This window comes from Excalfactoria chinensis, chromosome 9 (assembly GCF_039878825.1).
Source record: "Excalfactoria chinensis isolate bCotChi1 chromosome 9, bCotChi1.hap2, whole genome shotgun sequence".
Classification (NCBI taxonomy): Eukaryota; Metazoa; Chordata; class Aves; order Galliformes; family Phasianidae; genus Excalfactoria; species Excalfactoria chinensis.
Genome location: NC_092833.1, coordinates 1,334,322 through 1,352,121, shown reverse-complemented (window position 1 = coordinate 1,352,121; position 17,800 = coordinate 1,334,322). Strand labels below are relative to the sequence as shown.

The 17,800-nt window shown below is 55.7% G+C and overlaps 1 protein-coding gene across 4 annotated transcripts; it reads right to left on the bottom strand.

The window, feature by feature from the left end:
- Positions 1-729: 729 nt before the first annotated feature.
- On the bottom strand, positions 730-17,576 carry AMOTL2 (angiomotin like 2). Of its 4 annotated transcripts, none has more exons than XM_072344609.1 (11): positions 17,340-17,576; positions 16,820-16,912; positions 6,754-7,465; positions 5,366-5,597; positions 4,338-4,482; positions 3,993-4,085; positions 2,977-3,272; positions 2,587-2,879; positions 2,273-2,445; positions 1,964-2,116; positions 730-1,797 (listed from the first exon to the last, which is right to left on the bottom strand). In XM_072344609.1, exons 2-11 carry the CDS (start codon positions 16,893-16,895, stop codon positions 1,739-1,741), a joined length of 2,232 nt encoding a protein of 743 aa, XP_072200710.1. In that variant the 5' UTR covers positions 16,896-16,912; positions 17,340-17,576; the 3' UTR covers positions 730-1,738. The 4 variants fall into 4 exon arrangements, with proteins under 4 accessions (XP_072200710.1, XP_072200712.1, XP_072200711.1 ...); XM_072344611.1 differs by having other exon boundaries at positions 1,964-2,113; XM_072344610.1 differs by having other exon boundaries at positions 5,366-5,594.
- Between the last annotated feature and the right edge of the window lie 224 nt (positions 17,577-17,800).

The window sequence follows — 17,800 nt, the reverse complement described above, 5'->3', positions numbered from 1 at the left end:
AGGATTTTGGTGGGTCTCAGCTCCTCCATCTTTCCTGGGCACACACACTGAGCCGCATCAGGCTGCTCCTTGAGCTAGAAAAGCAACCCTATGAAACAAATGAGCTCATCCGCGCTGGTGCATCCTCAGGAGAAGCCGGGGCCTCCCGCCCCATCCTGCTCCATTTACAAGTGATTTGGGGGATTTTCCTTCCTTTATCCTCATTCCTTTTGGTTTTTTTTCTTTGCAGCTCTTGAAAAGCTGCCTGCGAAAGCAACCAGACCTGCATCCAACCAGCCCTGCATCCAACCAGACCTGCATCCAACCAGACCTGCATCCAACCAGACCTGCATCCAACCAGCCCTGCATCCAACCAGACCTGCATCCAACCAGACCTGCATCCAACCAGACCTGCATCCAACCAGACCTGCATCCAACCAGACCTGCATCCGGATTTGGGTAAATAAAAGGAGCGGGGTGTGAGCACTGCGGAATGCCAGGAATGCTGCAGCCCTTCCCAGGCAGCTGTAGGGAGCAGCAGGGGGGTGTGCAGCACAGGTACAGCCCTGGGAGGCCGCAGGAGTCCCATTGGAAGGCTCAGGCCTTGCCATCGCTTTGAGCCTCTCCAATCCACCCATCCAGCAACACTACAGCCACGGGAACCCCTACATGCTCAGCCTCGGGCACCGCGTGCTAAAGGAGCACCAAAGGTTGAGCTCTAGGAGGGGGGTTTTTTGGTATTGATTTTTTTATTAAAATACTGTTATACCAAGCAGAATGCTCCAGCAAGCTCGGTATAAGGGCGGCAGAACCAGACAGCCAGGTTTCTGTTTAAATACTTCAGATAACTTAAAACTCACAAACAAGAACTCGTCGTCTTTGGCAGGAAAACAAAAGTTCACAGCACAAAAAATATATATATATATACTTAAAAAGAAATAACAATATTAATAGAAAATATATTAAACTTGTGGGAGGATGGGGAGGGAGGGGGGAAAAGAGGGGGGGGGGGGGGAAGTTCCTCTTCTTGTTTTGCTTTCTACTTTGTAAACAATGCATGAGAACAGGACGCATGTTTTACGTGTCTGAGAGAGAAAACAGAAAATGCAGTTGTCCAGCAAATGCACTCGTTTGGAGGAGAAAGGAAACCCTACATAGGGATGGATGAAGGGCAGGGCTGGGAAGCATCGGAGCTGAGAGCTCGGTGTTGGCTACAGGCAGCCAGCTGCCAGTAGAGGAGGGGCACGGGGCAGCAGCACATCCCAGGTAGCCATGGAAGGCGCTTGCTCCACTCTGAGCATCTCACCTCCTGCACGTTTATCCTCAGGCTTTCTCTTTCTATTATTCATTCCTTTTCCTTTTTTTGTTTCATTATTCCCCATTCTCTCCCTGGGTGAGGAAGCGCCCAGGGCTCTCCCAGCGGCTCCTTGAGATGGGGATGGAGACGGGAAGGAGCTGACGAGGGAGGGATGGGAAGAAAGCCCAGGAGAGGAAGGGAAGGAGGCTGAAGTGATAAATACATTTGCTCCTGTCCTACAAAACAGGGGTGTATTTACAGGGAGTCTCATCTTCTGGGCCGCCAGGGGCCAGGCACTCCAGTGTCCCTGGGGACACGCGTAGGGCACACGGTGGGGACGGTGGCAGAGATGGGACGTGGAGGACTGTGCTGTCACCGCTCCTCTTTGGCCGGTTCCATCATCACGACGGTGGCACTCCCGGGCCAAAGCTGGAAAGTCGAAGCCAAGAGGCCAGTAGAGCCTTAAATCAAGATCTCCACCATGTCAGACAGGTCTGGGGCTCTGGGGATGGTTGAGCTCTCTGTAGAGAAATGAAGTGAGAATGTGAGATCTGGAGAAAGGAGCACAGCTGCCTTCCTGGAGCTGGGACTGTTCCAGTGTCACTTGCAGCTGCAACACAAAGCCCAGCCCCATTCTCTGTGCCCCCCCACAACCCTTGGTGCGGCCCTGGGGACCGCAGGACTCACCTGGTGAGCTGGCTGGGCATTCTGCACCCTCACCCCGGCTCTGTGCCATCCCATCCGTCTGTGTGCTGCCATCCTTGCTGCCGTGCTTGGTGTGGGAGGGCAAAGGCACAGCGGTGGGCACCGATGCTGCCTCATCTGCAGCAGTTTTGCCTGCTGGAGGAGACAGCGTTAGGAATTTGTCAGCATGGGAGAAATCCCACCCAAAACACTCCCAAAACTCCCAGTTATTGAGAGCCAACTCCAGATCGGCAAGGGGAAATTTTGGGCTGCTCCCTGCTGGAGGCAAAGAGGGCCAGGATCCCCATTTACCTGTGCTGCCACGGGATGAGCCCTCTGCAGCAGAGGCAGCGAAGACAGATGGTACAGACTTGGCCGGCCGCAGGGAGCCTTGCAGGGCTTTGCTGGGGTCCCTCCGTGAGCGCTGCTGCAGGACTTTGATGACGGCATCTTTCTCCAGGATTTGGGCATGAAGGGCTTTTAATCTGGAGAGACGAAGAGGGAGAAGCTGAGATAGGAAGGAGGACATTGTGATGGAATCAAAGCCATAAACTTCACTGGGGTCACTCGGCGCACTGAGGATGCTCGCAGCACCCAACAAGTAGCTCCCTGGGAAGGTGGGGTACCTGCTCTCCATCTCCTGGTGCTTGTGGTTGGCCAGCAGCAGGTCCTCGTTGAAGCTGCTGTTGGGTGAGTGCCGTGGTGAGTGGCTGATGAGGGTGGTGTCCCGCTGGGCAGCAGCAGTGGCGGCGGCATCCATGGCAAACTGCCTCATGGTGCATTCCTCCAGGTACTTCTGCTCCCACTTGGTCATGTCAGCCTCCAGGGCCAAGATCTTCTCCTCCTTCTCCCTCAGCTGCTCGGACAGCCTGTGGGCACTCAGCTCGGGCGTCCCTCCACCTGTGGTTCCCACTTGCCTCTGCAGCAGCCAAGAAATGACCCGGAGAGAAGGTAAGGAGATGCTGGGATGCAGATGGCTGGCTCCTTCCACCTCACAGCCCCCAGGATGTCCTTACCTGCTGAGCCCGCAGCATCTTCAGCTCCTGCTCCAGGCGGGTGCGCAGCCGCAGCTCGAGCTGCTCCCGCTTCTCACAGGCGGCCTGGAGCTGACCCAGGGCTGCCTGCAGCCGCTCCACCTTCTCCACGTACGCCCGCTTCTTCCGCAGCTCGGCCTCTGCCTTGGCTGCCCGTGCCTGGGCACTGCCCAGCGCCTGTTCCAGCAGCTCTGCCCGCCGACGCTGGTCCTCGTTGGCGCTGCGCAGCAGCGAAGCTTCCCGCTCCAGCTTCTCCTTCTCCTGTTGGTGCTCATAGCCTGCAAAAGAACACCTGGCTAAGACTCAGAGACACGATGCAGGGGGGTTAAAAGGCCCACAGAGCCCCCCCCCCAAAAAAAGAGGCTGTGCCCATGGGTCTCCACTTGGCTGTGTGGTGTCAGCAGCCCTCAGCCAGCACACGAGGTGCGCTGGAGCCAGGGGCAACCCTGCAGCACACATTGCAGAACATGGTCTTGCCCTGATGACTGTGACAATTGCTGCAACAGAAAGGCTCCTTTTGGCAAATTCCAGCCAAAAATGTGGCCTGAGATGAGAAAATCCATCCTAGGTTACACCTAGTTGTTGCAAGGAATGAGACACGATTCGTCCCTCACAACACCAACACCAGCTCTCTGATGAAATAACATTTAGGAAAAATGAAGAGAGATGAATCTCGCCGTATTTCTCCCCCAAGAAAAGAAATTCCAGCTTGCACAGGAGAGAAGCACGGAAGGGCTGGGCAAGCACAGCGAGGGAGTGCGGACTTTGTGCTGGAAGAGCCTGCACACGGCAGCAGGAATGTGGAGAATGCAGGTCACCCCGCCGGCCGGCCGGGATTAATGGCTCGCATCCAGAGCCCGGAGCAGCACAGCCATCCCTGGGGAAGGGCAAAACACTCCCCTCCCACCCCCCCCCCCACCTCTTCCTCCAGCATAAAGGCTTCTGCACTGAGTCCCTGCTGTGGCAAGTCAGGCAAAGCCGAGTCCTTGGGGACTTACTCTGCGCTAGGAGCTTTGCCACCGTGCCCTGGTTGCTCTCCTGGTTCTCCTGGGTCTTGCTGGCCAGCTGCTTGTTGGCTGATTCCAAGCGTTCTGGTGCAAAAACACAAATAAAAGAAATTCGATTTAAAAAGACTGTTTTGGACAGATGAAGCAGAATCCAATCCGCCTGCCCCCTCCCACCTGTGAAAACACTCAGACTAATAAAACTGCTAAAAAGAAGCATACTGGGGAAAGGCTGATGGACAGAGAGAGCCTGCAGGAATAGGGGCGAGGAAGGGTCTGGAACTGGGAACTGAGGCACCGGAGCCACCCAATGGACCTGCAGACCACAGCTGCTCTCACCTTTCAGGTCTCGGTTGAAGTCCTGCAGCCGCCGCATCTCCCCATCTCTTTTGGTCCTCATGGCTTTCTCCAGTGCCTCCCGCTTGGAGGATGCCTTCATGAGGTTTTCGTAATCCTCCGAGATGCGCTGGATCTCCGTTTCCAGCTGGGGAGGAGGAAGTGATGGGCGGGGGTGAGATATTCGTGGAATGAGGAAAAGAAAGGCAGATGCTGGTGAAACACTGCCCAGGCTCAGGACCCGTCCCGCACTGCCAACAAGGCTCAGCAAACCCACAGAGAACAGGCAGGAGCCGCAAAGTGAGAAACCCCCACAACAACACAGGTTTGGGGGGCAAAAACCCTTTTCCTTTTGCTTTCAGCCTTGTGGGCACAGAGGGAGTTCTCTTGCCTTAGCATGGATTTGGCTGACTGTGGTCCCCCCGGGGCTGGCCCAGCTTCTCCCCGTGCCTCCCAGTGTCCGTCTGTCCGGCAGGGAACAGCCCTGTCCTTGTGCAAAGCTGTACAAAGGGCTTTCTGTGGTGGCCGGGCACGCTCCTGGGGCGGGTGGAGACAGCCTGAGTGCTACTGGAGGCTCAGAATGGGCTCTTTTTCCCCTCTCTTCCACACTTGGCCAAGGAGCTGCGCTGCCACTAAAGCGCAGCTGCTTGCTGTGGGGGGCAGCCACCAGAGGGAAGGGGCAGAGATTAAAACACAAAAGGGGGTGAATTTTCACAGCAGCTGCTTGATCCTGCCCCAGGCAGCAAGGAAGCAAATGCACGAGCTCGCTCAAAAACAAGGGACAAAGCCACGCTGTGCAGATGAAGCCATTTCCAGGTGTACCTGCTCTCAGCCCAAACCTGCTGCCTGTGACATGGCAGGAGGTCACTGAGCCATTCCCTCCCCGCCAAGGGATGGATGCTGGTGGGTGAGGCACTGTGCGGAAACAGAGGTGGGCCGAGCATCTGCACCCATTGCCCACATCCCAAATAAATGGCAGGGCTGGGGTCCTGCATCTTCAGCATGCTGACAGGAAGGAGAGGCCAGCTCACCTTCTGGATCCGGCTGGCTTTCTCCGTGCAGCTCTCCAGCTCCCGTCGCAGCCTCTCATTGTCCAGCAGCAGCCTCTCATTCTCCCGCAGCACCGCATCCACCTGGGCCAGCCGGCTGCCAGCTGAGGCTGCCTGTGCACTCACCAGGGCCTCCACGCCAGCTGGGTTGAGCGAGCCCAGCGTGCTCGGCGAGGGCAGGAATGCTGTGGGGACGGGCGCTGACATCAGCCTGCTGGGGGGAAAGAGAGGGGTGCTCAGCCACTCCGTGGGGATGGACACATCGGCCACCACAAGCACCCTGCCCCCATGTTCTCCTCTGCCAACCAACCCATGTGGATATACAGAGCTCCTGCAGCACCTTTGGACAAAAGATGTGCTGGGTGCCTGTGGGTCATCCTCAAAAGGATGAGCGCTCAACCTGCCCTGCACAGCTGGGAAGGGTTGGCTTTGGGCACTCATCCATGAGCACACAAAATACGAAGGAAAGCCCATCTGACGGCTCTGCCTGCAGCTTGAGCACCTCCATACCCAGCATTTAAGCACCTGAGAACATCAGGACTTGACTGCTAGGTCGGGGGGGGGGTTCGGTACCACCCTGCTGCTGGGTGATGCAGTCAAGACAAACCTCAGCAAAGACGCATGCTGGAAGCCTGCAGCACTACCACTTCTCCTCATTATTTGCTGGGCAAAGAGAGGGCTCCTGGCTCAAAGCCTTGCCACCACACTGTTAATACATCCTCATTCTATCACCCAGAGTTCCTCGACATCCCGTGGCTGCCTCAGCCATCCTGAGCCACGCGGCCGCCGTGCTGGAGCCCGCATTCCTATGGGGTGATCCAGGAGCGAGGAAGAACAAATGCATCTTCCTCACAGTTCCCCTTCCCCTCTTTGTTCCCTGGAAGGAGAGCTGTTTCCTGCCAGAGATGCTATCACTCCCTGCCCTGGTAAGTCAGCTTGGAGCTCCTGCATTTAGCAATTCCATGCCAGAACACCACACTTCCCAGCCTCCCCTGAGCACCAGGAGATGCCCAAATCTCCACACCCACAGACCTCCAAGCAGAGCCAGGTTTTGCTGGAGGTGTCAATGGGCTGGAAGGAAGGAGCACAGCTCAACACTCCCATCCACACTGCTGGAAGGCATGGGGCCAGGGGCACCCTCAGCCCAGGACCGCCAGGCAGCTTTTTCCACTCCGAGCAGCACATTTTCCTTCCACGCTGGCTCATGCCTGTTCCGAATTTAGCCATTTCCTGACCTGCCTCCAGCTCCTGAATTAACCCCGAATCCCTCCCAGAGCAGTGGAGTTTTCACTGCCGGTTGGCAATTCTGAACCAACCGAGGCAAACCGGGGCCAACCCGCACCCGAGAAGCAGCGAGGGCTGTGGGTTACCTGACTTCGGGGTGCTGGAAGCCGGCCCCATCGCGGGAGCAGGGCCGGGACAGGTAAGCGACGGCCGCCTCCTGGCCGGGGAGGATGTAGGGATACTCCGGTGGAGGCCCGCGCGGCTCCGTCCCCTCGGGGCGCTGCCCTCGCAGGGTGTAGTGCCGGGAGAGCTGCGGGTAACTGTGGGACGAGCTGATGGGGCCGTGCGCTTTGGCCCCGTTCCTTTCCAGCGACATCTGCATCAGCCGTTCGCTCAGCGACCGCACGTGGCCGTGCTTCAGGTCCTTGAGGGCGTCGTCGGGGCGTCGGGTGCCGCCGTGCTGCTGCCCGCCCCGCTGCCCCGCGTAGTACTGCGAGTGCGCCTTGGCCTCCTCGTAGCTGGGGAGCTCCTCGCCCTTGTGCTGGGGCTGGGCCGGCCGGTAACCGCCGTGCTCGGAGTAGAGGTGGTCGGCGTGGTGCTCCTGGCCCTGCGGCTCCTGCCGGGCAGACTGCGGCACCATCTGGCTCTCCTCCTGGGTCAGGCTCTCCAGCGACGAGCGGGGGCTGCCGGCCGTGCCGCCGCGCAGCGCCTGTTGCTGGATGGCCAGCAGCGTGCGGTTCTCCGTCAGGTTCCCGTAGCGCAGCTGCTCCTGGATCAGGCGGTGCAGCACCGTCCCGCTCGAGTCCTCCGCCGTCCTCATCTCCGTCCGTCTGGGGGCTCTACGAGCGACGCGGACACCTGCGGGGGGACACGGGGACGTCAGCGGGAGGGGGGTTGGAAGAACGCGGCTCTCCCCACGGCTGTGCGGCTCCTCCGGGACGGGGACGGGGGGGGGGCGGCGGTACTCACCGGGGCATGGCGGAGCGGCGAGGCCGTGCTGCCGCTCGGGGAACGAGGCCACCGCCGACTGCGGGCCCCGCCGGTAGCGGGGGCCGGGCTCGGGCGCTGCTATGCCCGGAATGCGGGGCCGGGCCCGCCCCGCCCCGCCGCCACCTCCTGCCCGTCCTCGCTCCGCCGCCAGGGGGAGCAGCGCCCGCCCCACCGCCATGCCGGGCCGGGCCGGTCGGTGTCAGCGCTGGGCCGGGGGCTGGGGCGGCAGCTGCCGCCCGGGGGGGGCTTCGAGGCTCTGCCCGCCAGCTGCCCGCCTGCATAAATCTTCGTGCCTGATCCCGGCCCCGAGAGACGCGCCATTGTCTCCCGGCCCTACAAAAAAAACCGCGGCCCCATCTGCTCTGCCCTCTGCCAGCGCCGCTCCCCTTCCCCAGCGCAGCCCCCCTCACCCCCGCCTCTCGTGCCGGGCTACACGCGTGCTTGGCGCCTTCCCTTTGTGGGGTGCGGCAGGCCGGGACCCTCGGCACGGAGCCCTGGGCTGACCGGGTTTGCAGAGCCGCTTCTCCGTCGTGCGGCCGCAGCGGAGGAGCCGCGGGACCCCCAGCGCCAGGCACGTCCGCCCGCGGGGCCCCGAGACGGCAGATGGCCCGAGGGGCGGCCGAGGAGCAGGTGCAGGGAAAATTGCTAATTAGATACGGGACATTAAGCTCTCATTCTTGAGAGAGGGAATTTGGCACCTTCCAAAGGCCGAACAAAGCCCGGAGCGCGCCGACGGGCTCTTCCTTTTGCCATCCTTGGGGGGCTTTGTCTGGGGGGAGGAAGGGGACTGGCTGCGGGGAATGCTCGGCCAAAACCCGCTGCAGGCCTGAGAATGGGCCAGCCTCCCCTGCCGGCCCCCGACGATGGAGGCATTGGGCTTACGTTCGGCACCCAGCCGTTCGCTGACTGATAACGGGGCTGAGAAACAAGAGCCCCGGACACAGAGCAGGTGTGGGTGAGATCCCAAACCCTACCATCAGTGGGATGGGGACATGCAGCATGCAGGAGGTCCCAGCTGCCCCCCCCCGGCTCATCCAGCAGCCTTATCTATGCCTGCGTCATCCCGCTTCCCTTCCTATCTCAACACCGCTCTATTTTTGGCAGCAGGAAACCCCTCCTGGGCTGATAACAGCGCTTTGGAAAGTGATCTGAAGAGGAAAAGCCCTCCGCTCCTCTTTTTCCTTCTAATAAGGCAGATATGGGAAGCTTCCACCTTTCCATGCTCCCCTGGACAAGCCTGACCAGCTGCTGGCTGCTTCACACAGACCTTCCCCATCCACAGACCCACGCAGACTCCCTGCTTCTCATCAGGAGGTGAAGCGCATGGAAAGGTGAAAGCAGCCCACAAAGCCCAGACTTGGCTGTTGTGCAGGGCAGGGATGCAGGGGCTGATGCTGGAGACGGAGATGCACGGTGCTGTGCCATGCCCTCGGTCAAAGGCAACATACTCGGAATGCTTGTGGCCGCCAATTGCCATCCCAGAGCTTGAGATCCTCTTAGCTGTGAGATTAGATATCAGATGTGTCGGTATCTCTTCTTGTAGGAACGGACAGGCTGAACCGGTGGTCGTTTTAGTGGAAGGATGTACAAACAGGCTTATGGACCAGAAGACACGGAAGTGGTTTCACTGTGGGGAGAAAGCAGCTCCTTGCAGCCCCAACCCCAAAACACGGGGCTAAGTGCAGGTGTTGGAGCTCTGGGCTCTCAGTGACACACAGCTCGGCGATGCCAAACCCTGCTGCTGACCTCATCGTCCAGCCTTATCGGTGAGGCGTTGGAGCGAGCTGAATGAGCCAAGAAAATACTCGTGGGATGAGATCACCTTGGCTTTCTTTGCGGCTCCCAGCTGCCACTCCCGAGCCCCGAAGCTGGGGAGGATGCGTGTGATGGAGAAGTTTGTGGCCAGCAAGATGGTTGTGGAGGGATGGTGACGGCACATGGGCAGCCCGGTGCCGTGTCCACCGAGCCCTGGGATGCCGAAAGCTCCCTCCTGGCCCTCTCACAAATCCCTGCTTCAAAGCAAGAATTAAAAGCAAGGCTCAAGGAGCCATGCAAGCACCCGTTCCCCATTCCCGTGCTGTTTACTCATGCCAGGATCCATGAGGGCTCAAACCACTGGGGCTGTCAACCCAACAGCTCTGTGAACAGCCCAACAGTGAGACCTCAACAATGTCCCTGGGGACATCTCCAGCCCGTGTTAGCTTGGCTGACACACACAGGGCCATGCCACGTCTTCCTGGGGTGCAGGCCGGGTGCTGGAGCCTTGGCTGACACCCAGCACTTCTGCCCCATAATCCATTCTTCCTTCTTAGCCATCATCATCCCAAAATGGTTCCACTTTTGTATCTCAGTGGGGGCTCAAATGGAGCGATGCAGGACCAGGGCTGGTCCCCATGGGCAGCCATCCCCCACGACACAGCTCCTACCGCACTGAAGCACACACGGGCATCTTCTGTCCTCACATCAAAGTGTAAAGTGCGGATTTCTGGCAGCATTATGTGGTTGTCAGAAACAGCTCGGTGTCCTTCTCTGCATTTTAACTTCCTTCCTCCCATCCCTCCCATTCTCGAAATGAGTAATTTCCACTCCTGAATGTTAACTTGTCCTTTTCTGCTCCCGCCAGCAATAATTTGGCCACATTCTCACCTTTGTGGCATTTTCGCTCTTTCCTGAGAAATGCAGATCTCTGGGTGTGATTTCCTGCCTGCAGGAGGGCTGGCAGGGAGGGGATTCCAGGACAGAGAAAGGCTGTGGGGTGACACAAGAGGAACTCATGGCACATTCGCAGCCCTGTGGGCAAGGAGTGGGGGTTGCATAGAGAGGGGCAGCAGGATGCTGGCCACCCTGCTCCCTATTGCTCTTCTGTGATGGAAATCACCACACGCATCCAAACTGCTAAGGAAACTTTGCATCTTCCCCACCATGGGGGTAACCTGCCATGGCAGAATCCTCTTGGTGTTGTGCTCCTGGATGTTTAAGTGAGAACTAATCATTGTGGAAGATCAGGGCTGGCCAAGGGACGGCAAGCAGGGAAAGAAAAGGGATGTTGCCTCTTGTACCTAATGGCAACACGTGAAGTAGACTTAAAACAGCCATCTCCAACAGGTGCACTGGCTTGGTGAAATGAGAGCATTGGGCAGGGGTTGCTCTACACTGAAGGATCTCAAATACAGGATCCTTCACCTTGAAGGATCTCTTCACCTTGATGGGGAGGGTGACACCAGGCTGTCACTGCTCAAAAGCAGTAATTGCCAGCAGGTTCATTACTGAGATGCAGCTCCAGGCAAACCCTGCATGGGCACAAAGAGTGTGAAATGTCCCTTGATGCCCTTGTCACAGATTTTTGACCTCCTGTGTTGTGTGCCGATGGTTGTGAGAGCAACATCTGGGCAGGTGGGGAGGTAGGCTCTAACAATGCTTTTTCTTTCCGTATATTCCATAATGGCACCGAAACAGAAGCCCTGTGACTGACCGCTGTGAGAAGCACGGATGGAAGAGGATCCAAGGGGAGAAGTGGGGAGATAAGAAGGAAAAACAGCAATACTGAACTCAACTAAAGCTGACCTCAGAAGAAACTCAGCACCTTGAGTTTGAGCAGCAATATAACCAGCAGTGCCGACACCGAGTCGCAACGCTGGCAGAGCAACCTTCCATCTGAGCTGTGTGTTTTAGCTGCTTGATGATACAATAGAAAAGGCCTGCAAAGCCGTGGCCCACTGGTGCATTTCCTTAGCTCGCTGGAATTTCCGTTTCGTTCTTCCTCTCCCAGGCTCTTACCGAAAAATGGTGTCACCACGCGCGTCCCTTGGGCGGGCTCTGGAGGGAGGCCAGCCTCGAGGTCCCTTTGTCGTGCTCCCCGCTGGTGTTGGGTTCAGCTCGCCCATTTATTAATCACCCACGGCGACTGTGCTGGTCAAGGGAAGATTTACAAGGCGGCCAGGAAGTTCTTATTTTTACAGGAGTGCCTCAAACACACGCACGCAGTAGGAAAAGCAAACATTCCAGGCATACCAAAGGATCCGCGGGATAAAAATTCCCCAAGCAGCCCAGATTAAGACACTCTCGGCACATGGAAACACTAAAACCCGGACTCAAGGATTTAATGGTGTGATTTAGCAGGCAGCTCCTAAGCTCTGCGTGGAACAACCTGACTTGCATAGGAGAAGCCCCTATAGAGGGGCAGGGAGGGGGGCTGCCCTCGCTACATGAAAGGTCAGGGCTGACCCCACCCCATGCCCAGTTCTTTGTGGACACCAGAGCCTTGCAGAAGGAGTTTACATGAGTTTGTCTTTGGAAACTTTCAGCTTCTCTCCTTCACAATCCAGGCAAGAGTTACTGAACCAGTGCACCACCTGGTTCCAGCCCAGTGGAACAGAGGATACTGCTCTGGCTCTGCCTGCCTAGACCACAAGCTGGAGAGCAGCGGTTGTTGCTCCAGGTCAACACATATTACCTCCTCCAAAGTGAGGTGATCTCAGCTTAAGGATACATTCCTCAAACACTGTCCGGGTTGGATGACAGCAGAATTTGGTCTCCCCAGTGGCCTCCACAGGACAATGTGTCTCCTGGGCTGCTCGCCCAGCTGCAATGCCAACTGCTTCCCAAGTGCTGCCACCTGATGAAGTGAACAGCAATATTTTTGCATGCATGGATTTGGGTTTGCAAAGAAACAGAAGAAAAGCGGAAGGTAAAGAGTTCTTGAAGTTGCTAAGTTTGCTTACAGGAAAAAAAAAAATCAGCCTGAATTATGTGCTTCCCCTTTCTCTCTTGTACTTCCCTGTCAAAGGAATATATGCAGCATATTCACAACGATGCCCATGGATGTTGAGCAATAACCTGGACTTACTGATGGCTTTGTATCTCTGAGTGAAGAAGAAGCAGCACTGAAGAACAGTAAAGTAAAAAAGGTCAGAAATCACCACGGGCTGGAAATATCCTGGAAGCTTCTGGAAGAGCTGTGGGGGGGGGGGGGGGGGGGCTGATAAGGAAATACGTCATCTGCTGAGAGGGAGTGTTAAAGACAAGCACATGCTTAAGAACATCCTAGAGAAAAACACTCATTTGCCCAGTCAACAAGTCCACAAGCAGAGCAGACACAAGTCGCCCCCTGTGCTTATCCTAAATCACAACCCATCCATAGGCACAAGCAGGGCCACCTGTCCCAACAGCTCACCACAGTTCCCCTCCTGCAGCCACAGCAAGGATGCTCTGTAAGATCTGGGTGAACTATCAAGAGCTTGCACCTCAGTGTATTGTCCAGACACTTATACTCTTTGTCTCCTGTCTTTCCTGCCTCTGTTCATCACCAGCCAAGGAGTTCAGGAGACCTTTTGGTGCTGATGCATTGTTTGGATACCAAGCTATCCTTACAGAATGGGCTCTGTCCCAATAACTGCAACTGGCTTTAATGTGTCTGCACCCCTTTCCTTGCTTGTGGTTTTAACTTTGCTTCTTGATGGTTCTCCCAGCAGGATTCTCCTAACAGTAAGTGCAAGCTTGCTAATTCGCATCCACACAGTGCAGCACATGCTTCAGTTCACAGCAGGCTCTGCGCAGTGCAGGACGGAGTTCCGTGTCTCCAGGCATGAGAAATTACCATAAAATCTGCTCTTTCCACAGATGGCTCCTGGTGTCCATTTGCTCACCCCTGCAGATCTTACTGACATCAACCGTCCTTTCTGATTCTGTAAATTCTTGCTGCCAGCTGAGGCCGGGCCACCACAGCACGGCTGGGGTGGAGCCTTTCCCGTGCTACACCACGAGCCATCTGCGTTTAGCAAATCTAACGTGGCATTGCAGAGATGTGAGTCATCATCACCAGCCTTGTTTTCACAGATATTCTCAGCGTAGAGATCCGCGCCGCGGTATTTTTGTTTGCCCCTGACCGTAAAAATATGACACATCCAGCTCACCCCATGATAACAAGATCTGGCTCATTAGGAATGGTAAACAAAATCACTCCTTGCAGCCCGACAGCCACTGCTCACGCTGCTCAGAAGGTGGTGTTGGGTTGAGAGAGGTCCCACAGAGCCTATTCCTCAGGATCATCACGTTGCCTGGTGCTGTTGCTCACACGGGCCTGTGTCCTTGCTGGGGATGTGGGGAGTGGAGGTGAGGGGGCAATATTAAGGACAATGAGACATCCCAAAGGGAGGGCTGACAAGGGATGCTCTGGGCACTTCTTGCCCTGCCTTGCCCTACCCTTAGGCACCCTTCCCTGAAGGCAAATTGGGATGGACGGTCAGACAAGGTCCTAAGGCCACTCCACCACTGGCTGCAATCAGAGCAGGCATAGAGGATGGCACATCAATAACCTTCCAATGCATGGCCCAGGGGCTGCTGCCTGGGGCCTGGCTCTCTGGCCTTGGCCAGGAGCACGGCACTTTGCAGCACAAGCCTTGCCTTTCAGAGAAGCTGCTCTGCCAAGATGGGATTTTGATCAGATGCCTCAGTGACACACAGCTGGGGTCTGGCAAGACAACATACCACCTCCACACAAGCCCTTTTGCCCAGTCTTTCTTGGTCCATGAGGCTGTGGAGACAGCACAGTCCCCTCTGAGCTGAGTGATAAAGGACACAGAGTCCACAGGGAAGGAGGAATGTCTGGGAGGTGTCAGTGTGCAGCCTAAAAGACAGGCATGAATTCAGACTTGCCCTGTTTAGCTAAGCTAGGAGTTGAGTCAATGTCCCACAGCTCTATATCCCGAGGAACAGAAATTGGTGCTTTAAAGACATCTATTATTCAAGGAATGGCTTCTTTGTACTCTGCCCAGACTGACACTAGGGTATAAGACACAAGACTGTTCTGCCTGCCAAATTGTCTCTTTCGGGGGGGGGGGACACAGGGCCATACTATGAGGTCCTCAAAGGAAAGTCACCTCTGTCCTGACAACATGCTGCCACACGTGGTGTCCACATGAGACCGATTACCCAGCCAGACATGCTGGAGATGGGGCCACTTGGTGAAATATGCCCAGCTTGCTATGATGAACTACAAACACACTCTGCTAAACAGAAATGGGCTTAGATTTATTCCTGTCCCAAGCAGGAAACTCGAAGGGATAATACAGAATTAAGCCGTGAAGTTAACCTTCAGCTATGTAAATTACAGGGAATGAAAAACGCAGCCGACGTGAAACACTATTCTAAATGCACCTTAACTACAGGCACTGTATTGTACAGTGTAATCTTGCAAGCTGGGGCAGTGGAAAACAGCAAGTAAGTTTCAGCCTCTGAGCTATCTGGGGTGAAAAGTATTTTTCCAACCGCTTCTGCTGTCGCACACTATTCCACTTGATAGCAACCGTACGAAATGGGCTGACCAGCTAAACACACACTAGTCATAAGGTAGCTATGTTGACAAATTGAATCATATTTTGTGGGATTAGACCCAAGGCAAAGAATTTGGAAGATTAGCGAGTGAGCAATGTGAAAGCGCTGCCAAGCTCATGTTGCTGAGACTCGTACTGCTGGTTTGGGAGAGCTGCGCTGCAAGCCCATGTGCCAAACCCCTCCTCTATGTGATCTGGAACCAATATTTGCACAGAGTGAAGTGAAAGCACGGGCACTGAGCAGCTAGATAGACTGCACACGGGGGTTTTATCGGGGTTGTTTTTGTAGGGCACAAGGTCCAGAGCCAAAGCACAGTGATGACGTAGATTGTGGCTGTTGAGCTCAGTGGAGCCCCGTTGGCTTTAGACCAGGGGTGTGGTAGGGGGTATGAGGAAGCAAAGAGCTTTTGAGGGTACAGCGTTATGCCACCTGGACATCCCCAACACATGGGAAATAAAGAGATTTTAATGACAGATTACATGTATTATTCTTTATATACCTAAAATCACTCACCATTCTTTAGCATCCAGATCAGTGAATTACACTGTTTCCACACTGACGCTGCTATAAAGGCAAGGACTCTGGGTAACACGCTATCAGTGTTAACTGGAATCAAGGCATTCACTACCGGGATCAGGGATGGGACACAGGTAACCTCTGTGTATTTAAATGCCCAGTAACAGGATTCTGGATCTACATGCACCAAATGCCATCATTTTGAGTCACTACGCATCAGCATACTGAGGAAGAAGCTCAGAGGCATAGTAAAGAACTAAGTCATGAAGTTAACCAACAGATTAAATTACAGGGATTGAGAAATGCAACTGTTGTAAAACTGACCTGTAAAGACACTGGATGTGTTACGATATATAACCTCCCGCAGGTATGTCTATTATTATCATCTTTTCCTTGTATTAAACTCTGCAAGAGGGCACCTGCTTCTATCAAGCACACAGAATAACAGCCTGCCTAGTCCTGGTGAGGGCAGGGACTGCACTCTATAGCTCAGGACAGTCTCAACTGTACGTGGCACAGATCTGTGCAGGTTATTTGGAGGCTGGATGAGTCCCACAGTCACACAAACCCCACTGTTATGGACAGACACTTTTCCAGCAGCTCAAAGCCTTTAATATTGTGTGAAGGATTAAAATCATTGTCCTTGTACTATTCTGGTGATAAGGAAGCTGTGATATCAGGAGGGACAGAGAAACTTGCTTAAAATAGCAAACAGAATTCCTGAGATTTCCATGTTTTTCTGCAACGGGAGGAGGAAATGGCAGTGGGGGTAACCATGCCTGCTGGAGGAATCTTGCAGCCCTAAGGCTGGACCCAGCTCCCTGCTGACGTTCCCCTTTGACAGGGCCTCACACCTACATGGTGGGGTCCCAAAGCAGAAGAGAAACCTTGGTACCATCCTTGCTCCATGTCCAGATGTCCAGTACCTGCAAGCAGTGCAGGACAGCTGTGTGAGCCTTATGGGACAGGGAAGGGCTCACTGCATCCTCCCACCTTCTCACAATTCCTAGTTCACAGTACACTGTCTCTTGGACTCAGCGCCCTTGCCTTCTACCTGCAGATCTGACAGCACACAGAAGCAGCAGGAGTATTGCAGATGAGTCCTGGCCCTGCAGGACTAAGCTGACAAAAAACCTCGAGTTTTTCCAACACAGGAATGCAAACAAACTCCCTGCGCCCCCTCCAGCTCTCTGCTGCAGAACTTGGTTAAACCGTGAGCACTGGGAGGAAGGGAAAGCAACCACAGCAGCATTTCTCAGCTGCAGGCTCTGCACAGTGCTGCCGTGCCCTCTGCCGGGCTGGTCTGACTGTCAGACCACCCTTTCCCATGCATGCCTGTACATTGCCTGTGCCCTCACCGCTCTGCTCGCACACCTGCCTGTGTCCTCACAGCTTGGCTGCCACATCCAACTTGGTCTGAGGTCACTGCCTGGTCTGAGGTCACTGCCATCTCCTCTGGCCAAAGCTCTGAAACAGACAAGGAGCAGCAGTTAAGAAATGAGGAAGGTCGCTTAATTAAAACACAACACCCTGCAGGCACAGAAAACCAGCAGGACCTCCCGTGACAAATACATCCCATGGAAATGCTAGCTCTGCTACGAGCTCTTGAATTGAGCCAGTTTGCTCCACAGCTTCCCTGCCTGCCTTCCAGCCATACCTATCCCCGAACAACCGCTGGGCGCTTTGGGAACAGATGGTTCATAAGAAACAGGCAACAAAGCAGCAGCCCTTGGGGTTAAAGAGTTGGGGACTCTTTAACTCGCTGCTGCCTGCAAAGACCAAGCACAGCCTCTCTGAACTAGAGGGGCAACAGAGCTGTTTCCACACACACAAAGCTCCAAATAAGCCCAACAGCCCCGTGATAGGCTGAGCATGAGGTAAGACTTGCTCTAACCTGAAGCTGGGTTGCTGTGAGGCACCGTGCAACGTTCCGACGGACAGAAGGCCTGCCCCGCTCCCACCACAGCCTGAGCACACACGGAACAGGCCCCAGAGCAGCCACAGCCGCCGTGCTGTGGGGCAGGGTTTGCTCTGCCAGCCACACGGACGCAGTAAAACCCCCATTAGGAGCAGTTTGATCAGCTCCAGAAATCACAGCGCTGTGTGAGGAGCAGGAGGCGCTAACCGGAGGCACGCGGGATGAAAGCAAGCAGCGCCATGCTCAGCTTCTCCCTCACGACGCCTAAAACTACACCTGCGCATGCGCACTCCCAATGGCGGCCTCTCCGCCGCGCGCATGCGCACCGCTCCTCCCAGCCGGGAGCGCGCGCGGAGGCTACGTGCGCGCAGCCGCCGCAGGGGGGCGAGGCAAATGCGCGCGCACCTCCCGCCGTGCGTCTGCGCCTGCGCGCCGGC